Here is an 8,212-nt window from a genome sequence, read left to right as displayed (position 1 = left end):
ACCACTGCCCCCGCCATTATCCTCACTACCACTACCACCCCTGTAACACACCCTAATACAGACAATACCATATACTCTTATGAAACCCAGTGGCCAAGGCCTTTACACCTTAGTGATCCCTATGGGATGGTGCCAATAGTGCAGCAGCAATTTGGAACATTTACAAAGGCCAACAACATGATGAGAAATTAGAGCAACTGGAAAAGGCCACTGGTCTTATTATTGGAGCACAGTTAACCCAGAGATCCTCTGCGGTGTCATTCGCAGCGTGAAGAAGGAAGGAGAATGGAAGGTGTTGATCATGGACCACCCCAGCATGCGCATCCTCTCGTCGTGCTGCACGATGTCCGACATCGTGGACGAAGGCATCACGCTCGTGGAAGATATTAATAAGCGCCGGGAGCCAAGCCCCAGCCTGGAGGCCATCTTCCTGCTCAGCCCTGTGGAGAAGTCGGTGCAGGCTCTGATCAATGACTTCCAGGGCACCCCCACTTCACCTACAAGGCGACTCACATCTTCTTCATCAACACCTGTCCTGAGCCTCTGTTCAACGAGCTGAGGAAGTCACGGATCACCAAGGCCATCAAAACCCTCAGGGAGATCAACGTGGCCTTCCTGCCCTTCGAGAGTCAGGTGTACTCCCTGGACGGGCCATAGACCTTCCACAACTGGTTCAGCCCCTACTGCTTTTTGGAAAAGAACAAGCAGATGGAGATGCTGACAGAGCAGATTGCCACATTGTGTGTAACCCTGAAGGAGTATCCAGCCATCCTCTACAGGAAGGACCATGAAGATAACTTCCACCTGGCGCACAAAGCCCACTCCCAGCTGCTGATGGTGGATCGGAGCTTCGACCTGGTGTCCGCACTGCTGCACGAGCTCACCTACCAGGCCATGGCCTACGACCTACTCAGCATCGAGAACGGCACCTACAAGTACAAGACGACGGGCATCAGCGACTCGCGGGAGAAAGTGGCGCGGCTGGACGAAGACGACGAACGCTAGGTGCAGTTACGCCACCTGCACATCGCTGACGTCTCCAAGAAGGTGACCGAGCTGCTGCGCACCTTCGGTGAGAGTAAGAGGCTGACCATGGACAAGGCCAACATCGAGGACCTGTCCCAGATCCTGAAGAAGATGCCACAGTACCAGAAAGAGCTGACCAGGTACTCCACGCACCTGAACCTGGCCGAGCACTGCATGCGGCGCTTCAAAGGGACAGTGGAGAAGCTGTCCATGGGGACGGACGTGGCCGGGGAGATGATCAAGGACCCCATGAAGATCATCGTGCCCATCCTGCTGGATCCCAGCATGCAGGCCTACGACAAGATCCACATCATCCTGCTCTACATCTTCCTGAAGAACGGTATAGGCGTGGGGAACCTCATCAGACTGATCCAGTATGCCAACATCCAGCAGCAGGGCAACATCGTCCACAACATGCAGTTCCTGGGCATCTCTCTCACGCCTGGGAGCGGGCAGCTGTGACCCGAGAGGAAGGTGCGGCTGGAGTCCACCTACCAGCTCTCCCGCTGGACCCCCATGCTCAATGATGTCATGGAGGACATCATTGAGGACAAACTGGACAAGAAGCTGTGGCCCTTTGAACAAGCCAGCGTCCGAGTACCGGACGGGCCTGTGCCTGTGCTGGGTGGGGTGTCCATGTCTGAGATGTCTGCGTCCAAATTCCCTTTATTCCTTTTTCCATTTCCACACTCCCCCCTTTTGTGCCTCCAGCGCAACTATCAGTCTTAAACCTCCATGTTCATCAACCCTTGTATTTCTGATTCTAGATCAAATGGTCCTGTTCTGGGCACTGCACTTCAAGACAGATGTGGTCAAACTGGAGAGAGTCCAGAGGCGAGAGACAGGAAGGAGGAAAGGTTTCGAAAACCTGACCTAGGAGGAATGGTTAAAAACTCAGGACATGTTTAGTCCTGAGAAAAGAAGAACAGTCTCCACATTTGTTCCAGACTGTTATAATGAGACCGGGGAATCAGTTGTTCTCCGCGTTTGCTGAAGGCAGGACAAGAAGTAAAGGGTTTGATCTGCAGCCGGGGGGGGATTAGGTTCGAGGTTAGGAAAAACTTTTTAACTCTGAGGGTAGTTAAACTCCGGAACCGGCTTCCAAGGGAGGTTGTGGGATCTCTGGTCATTGGCGGTTTCTAAGAAGAGGTCGGAGAAACACCTGTCAGGGATGGTCTAGGTTTATTTGGTCCTGCCACGGCACCGGGGGCTGGACTTGATGACGTCTCGAGGTCCTTTCCAGCCCAACGTTTCTATGATTCTATATTTCTAATCTCTTTTTTCCCCTGCCTTCCTCTGAAGCACCGGAGATCAGCCACTGCTGGTTGGCGCTTGGAGCTGGTCCAGAGAATCCTCTGTCTAGATGCCTAGCTCTTGGGACAGGGGGCCTTCCTCCCATAGGGGATGCCAGCTCCCATCCAGTCCAAAATCCAACAGCCGTTCCTGGAGACAACGAGGGTTGTTCTCAGTCCGTCAGTGACAATGTGAGACCCTAACGGCCAGTAGCCCCGTCCTGTCTCTGCACTTCACGGCCCCTTACACACTCGGCCCCTCGGAAGGGGGCTCTGGATGGGACACGGCCCGTCCGCACCTTCTCCTAACCCTTTGGGATGGGATGGGCTCCTCCACACATCGCTGGAGGGGGGGAGTCCCCCTAGAATTGGACCCAGCGATCTGGGGATTGCACCCCAACCTCTGGGCACCATAATTGGGAGGCGCATAACGGCTCTAAGCATCTCGCAGAGCTCTGGGCTTGCACCCGGGGGCGAATCTCCGAACTCCGTCCCCTGGACAATGCCCGGCTTGGAGAGCTTGTGGGACAAACGTCCTGTTAATTACCACAAACTCCCACCTCAGCCCGTCAGCCACTCCGCCTCCACCCCCAGCTGGTTGGGGGCTGCTGGGGGCAGAATTGGTGGGGGGCTTGAAATAGTAGAATTGTTGGGGGACACAATTGATGGGGTACTGGAGGGGGCAGAATTAGTGGGGTCCAGGCTTCATTTCAGGGCTGGGAGGCAGAACTAACTGCTGGGCAGGGGGATGGGCTGCTGTGGGGGTAATGGGGGGCCCCCCACTTCCGTTCTGAGCACTTCCAGCACTGAGATGTTCTTGTCAGGGCGCCCAGGGTCACAAGCAGCCACCTCGCCCTCTGCCTCCACAAGAGCGAGCATGGCTGGAAATCAGTTCCCTGCCATGCTGGCCTGTCCGCCTCACCGGCAACCCCCCAGAGACGCCGCTGGCCTTTCCCTTGCCTTCCGGGTGACCCCCCGCCCCCGGCAACCCCAGAGCCGTCCCTGGGCTGTGTCCCGTCCCGCCCCAGCCTGTTTGCTCAGCTGAGCCTCGCGCCCGACTCCAACGCCCCAGCATGGAGCCAGGTTCTAGCAAATCCAACGCTGAGCATGGCAACGAAGAGCCGAGTTTAAGTTTTGCGGAGCCAGAGGAAAAGGCACCAAACCGCACTTTTCTAGTGATGGACACGACATTGTCGCACGGGGCTACTTTGCTGAGTGTTTAAGGCGGTGTTGTTGGAGATGTGTCCATTCCATCTTATCTATCTTTGCCGATTGTTGTAGGTAGTGTTGTTGGAGCCATGTCAGTTGCACCTTCTTTCTTTGCCGATTGTATACAGCAGAATTGGAGCCATGTCAGCCTCACTTTGTCTATGTTTTCTGGTTGTTGTATGAAGTGTTGTTGCAGTCGCATCGGTCCCCCATTGTCTAGCTTTGCCGACTGTTGTACGTGGCGTTGCTGGAGCTGCGTCAGTCCCACCGTGTCTCTCTATCTTACCCCAACCAATTTTCTGCCTTACGTCAAGTTCCCGGCAACCCCAGCCCTCCAGGCCGGGGGACTGAACAGGCCCAGAGGGTGCCGGCCCCTACATCGATCAAGGAGGGTCATTTTGCTCCTTGTGTATCCCCCAAAGTCCATTGTCTCTGCCTCAAGAGCCAGGAAGGATTCCTGGAGGCTGGACAATGTCTCCCCGCCTGCTCCCCATGGCACTCAAGGGCTGTGAATGTACGTTTCTTTCTCTCCGCCGGGCATCCAGCTGATCGGCCGGGTAAATCCACACTCCGGTGTCTAGGGCAGGCTGGGTTTCCAGTACCTCCTCACGCATGCACAAGGCAATGGGGCTCAATGCAGCTGTTATCGGGGCCCCTCTGAGACTGGAGAAATAATCCCCTAAGTGAGAACCCAGCTTGGGGAGGGGTCAGAGTTGAGGGGGCTGGGAGCCAGGACTCCTGGGTTCTCGACAGTTCTCAGGGAGGGCAGTGGGGTCCAGTGGTTAGAGCAGAGGGGCTGGGAGCCAGGACTCCTGGGTTCTCTCCTTGGCTCTGGGAGGGGAGTGGGGTCTGGTGGGTGAGAACGGGGGGCTGGGAGCTGGGGGGGCTAGGAGCCAGGACTCCTGGGTTCTTTCCTCAGCTCTCTGAAGGGATTGGGGTCTAACGAAGCCCAGGCACCCAGCCATGGAAGTGATGGCATCTCCCTCATACCGCACTAGGTGCAAAGGGACCAGCCCTCGGTGCCACGCAGGGACTGGCAGCAGGGCAGAAGCTCCGAGGCTGGCCCTGCTCTAATGCGGGTTACTGGGAGCACTCCATGGTGTGTGTGTGTGTGTGTGTGTGTGTGTGTGTGTGTGTGTGTGTGTGTAGCTGTGGCCCAGCAGCCCCCCCGCCCCGGGCGCCAATTTCCCGTGCGATTAGCCAGCTGCGTCTGACTCCCTGCGGGCAGGAGCCGGGGGTGACGAGCGCCCAGCCCCTCCATCTGCGGGGCCCGGCTGTCACGGTGGAGATTGGCTCAGGCAGGAGCCCTGGGAGTCGGTGCCAGGGGAGGACTCGTGGATGCTGGGGAAAGGGGCCATAAAAGCCCCAGCGCCGCCCGGGTGGAAAGCAGCGGGCACCAGCACCGAGAGAGACGCAGACCCTGCCGCTGCCCAGGTAGGGCGGGTGCCGTGGGGCAGGGACGGGACACGGGGCCTTTCCTGGGTAGGGACACCCCCTCTGCACTGACCCCCATCACCTCCTTCCTGGCTGAGACCACCTCTGGTTAGGGGGCTATCCAGCCACAGTCAGTGGGAGCCAGTATGCCTGGGTTCTGTCCCCAGCTCTGGGAGGGGAGTGGGTTCTGGTGGGTTAGAGCAGGGGGGGCTGGGAGCCAGGACTCCTGGGTTCTCTCCCCAGCTCTGGGAGGGGAGCGGGGGCTGGTGGATCAGAGCAGGGGGGGCTGGGAGCCAGGACTCCTGGGTTCTCTCCCCGGCTCTGGGAGGGGAGTGGGGGCTAGTGGTTAGAGCATGGGGGGGCTGGGAGCCAGGACTCCTGGGTTCTGTCCCGGGCTCCGGGAGGGGAGTGGGTTCTGGTGGGTTAGAGCAGGGGGGCTGGGAGCCAGGACTCCTGCGTTCTCTCCCCAGCTCTGGGAGGCGAGTGGGGTCTGGTGGTTAGAGCAGGGGGGGCTGGGAGCCAGGACTCCTGGGTTCTCTCCCTGGCTTGGGGAGGGGAGGGGAGTGGGGTCCAGTGGGTTAGAGCAGGTGGGGCTGGGGGCCAGGACTCCTGGATTCTTTCCTCATCTCTGGGCAGGAAGTGGGATCTGGTGGGTTAGAGCGGGGTGGGGCTGGAAGCCAGGACTTCTGGGTTCTCAGGGGTGAATCCCTCCATGCTTTGCCCATAAAGGGCTCCCAGCCCATCCCAGTCCCTCTATCTCTCAGCGGGAGGCAATTTTCCTTCCTTCTCTTCAGTGTCCCCCTTTCTAATCCCTGCCCTGCTCGGAGGATCCCCCCGATCTGGTTACCCCGTCCCCCTCGGTACCTCTCAGCCACGGCCCCTCCTGCTAGGTCTTCCCTCCTTTCCCAGGCCTGGGGCTCCTCCCCAAACCCCCGGCCTCATGCGCAGTTCCATCTGGGATGGAGGGATCAGTGTTCAGAGCAGGAGGGCGGGCTTCCCAAAGCTGTCTGGACCGTCCCCCTCTCTTCTCTGCCCCAAATATGCAACCACCGATCATCGCACCCAGCCCTTGGGGCTCTCAGCCACCAACCCTGTCGAGGTGTCCCCGTCCCATCTTCATTAGGATGTTTATTATGGTCCCGGTAGGAGGCTGCAGATGAAATCGCAGTGGGGAGGCTGACACTGAGCGCTGCCGAGATCAGGCCCCCCCCTTGTGCCGGGTGCTGCCCAGACCCCGACCGAGATCAGGGCCCCCTGTCGTGCCAGGCGCTGCCCAGACACACAGGGAGAGTCTGGCTCTGCCCTCGAGAGCTCCCAGTCTGAATGCACCGGGGGAAGCAGAGCCCTAGAGCTGGGCAGTAACTTGCCCAGCGTAACCCAGCTGGTCAGTAGTGGAGCTGCGAATAGAACCCAGGAGTCCCAAGTGCCCGACCTGCTGTCTGCCCACATCACATTGCCACGCTGTCTCCGGGTCCCTCTGTCATCCCCCTGCCCCAGGCATCGCTCCCCCCAGCTCAGTAGCGCCTGCAGATTTAAATCACCGCCCCTTCTTTCCAAAAGGAACCCCGTGAACCCCGCTTTCCTCACCAACGTCTTTCGCTTGCTAACGTCCCTAAAGATGTGTGTGGATGTTGGCTTATTCTTTGCTTCATAGTCTAAACTGTTGTGTGGCGTTATGTGCGGCTGTTCCCCAGCTGCCTCGCTCCAGAGGTGGCTGCATCTCTGCACCAGACCAGCCCTTCCCGAACACCAGACCCTTGACACTAGGAGAAGGCAGTGCCAGCCCCAGCCTGGGCTGAGGGCACTGGCAGAGGGGCAGGCTCTCACCCACGCTCTCTCCCCACAGATCCGTGCCCCCCCATGGCCGGGCCAAACCGGACAGAGGTTACCGACTTCCTCCTTGTGGGCTTCCCCTCCCGTCGAGACCTAAGTCTGCTCCTCTTCTCGCTCGCGCTGCCCATCTTTCTGCTGGGCCTGGCGGGGAACCTGGGCCTGGCGGTTCTGATCTGGGTCGAGCGCTCCCTCCACACCCCCATGTACTACTTCCTCAGCCACTTGGCGCTGCTGGACCTCTGCTCCTGCTGTGCCGTGGGCCCCATCATGCTGTGGGGTCTGCTGGCCGGCCAGGTCGCCCTCCCCGGCCCGGCCTGCGCCCTCCAGATGTTCCTCTTTGCCGCTGCTGCGGACGCCGAATGTTGCCTGCTGGCCATCATGGCCTACGACCGCTACGCCGCCGTCTGCCGCCCGCTGCACTACCAGGCCGCCGTGCCGCCCCGCCTCTGCCGTGGGCTGGTGCTGGGCTCCTATGCGGCCGGGGCGGCCAGCGGGGCTGTACACTCCGGCCTGGCCTTCCGCCTTCCCTTCTGCCGTGGCCGCGCCGTCAACAGCTTCTTCTGTGACATCCCACCTGTGCTGGAGCTGGCCTGCGCCGACACCAGCCTCAACCAGGCCCTGCTGCTGGCCATCTGTGGAGCCATCCAGAGCGTCACCCTGCTGGCCATCCTGGCCTCCTACGGGCTCATCCTCGGGGCCGTGGGGCGGGCGGGCTTGCGCCGGGCTGCCTCCACCTGCAGCTCCCACCTGGCAGCTGTGGCCGTCCTCTACGGGACCCTCATCTTCATGTACCTGCGACCTGAAGGCAGCTACGCTCCCCAGGCCGACAAGATGGCCGCTGCCTTCTATACCTTCGTCATCCCCACCCTCAACCCCGCCATCTACAGCCTGCGCAACGCCGACGTCAAGGCGGCCCTGGCCATGTGGCTCCTGGGCGGGCGCCGCATCTGGGGGGGCTGAGGAAGGGGCTGGAGGAGGGGTGGCCAAGGGAAGGGGAGATGGGTCAAGATGGCTGCTTAAGGTCTGCCACGGCATTGGTGTAGTGCTTCAGTGTAGACGCAACCTACTCCGATGGGTGGGCGAAGGTAATGCACCTCCCAAGGAGGCGGTAGCTAGGTCTTACGGAGTATTTCTTCCATCAACCCAGTGCTGCGTACACATCTCTCCGGGGTGTGGCTTTTTCACATCCTGGAGCGACATTGCTGGGTCGACCAACTTCTTAGAGTAGCCCAGGTCTAAGTACATAAGAACATAAGAGTGGCCAGACAGGGTCAGACCAAAGGTCCATCTAGCCCAGTATCCTGTTTTCCGACAGTGGCCCATGCCAGGTGCCCCAGAGGGAATGAACAGAACAGGGAATCATCAAGTGATCCATCCCCTGTCGCCCATTCCCAGCCTCTGGCAAACAGAGACTCGGG

At 59.7% G+C, this 8,212-nt stretch overlaps 1 protein-coding gene and 1 pseudogene across 1 annotated transcript; both read left to right on the top strand.

Annotated features, from left to right (window-relative positions):
• The first annotated feature begins 247 nt into the window (after positions 1-247).
• Positions 248-1,755, top strand: LOC135894929 (syntaxin-binding protein 2-like; annotated as a pseudogene).
• A 5,066-nt stretch (positions 1,756-6,821) lies between these two features.
• Positions 6,822-7,754, top strand: LOC135894928 (olfactory receptor 5C1-like). Its single transcript, XM_065422982.1, has one exon. It carries the CDS (start codon positions 6,822-6,824, stop codon positions 7,752-7,754), a length of 933 nt encoding a protein of 310 aa, XP_065279054.1.
• The last annotated feature ends 458 nt before the right edge of the window (positions 7,755-8,212 follow it).

This window comes from Emys orbicularis (genome assembly GCF_028017835.1).
Source record: "Emys orbicularis isolate rEmyOrb1 chromosome 21 unlocalized genomic scaffold, rEmyOrb1.hap1 SUPER_21_unloc_1, whole genome shotgun sequence".
Taxonomy (NCBI): Eukaryota; Metazoa; Chordata; order Testudines; family Emydidae; genus Emys; species Emys orbicularis.
This window is presented reverse-complemented; position numbering and strand designations above follow the sequence as displayed.

Coding starts and splice junctions, on each gene's coding strand:
- LOC135894928 (XM_065422982.1), top strand. CDS start 6,822: ATGGCCGGGCCAAACCGGACAGAGGTTACCGACTTCCTCCTTGTGGGC.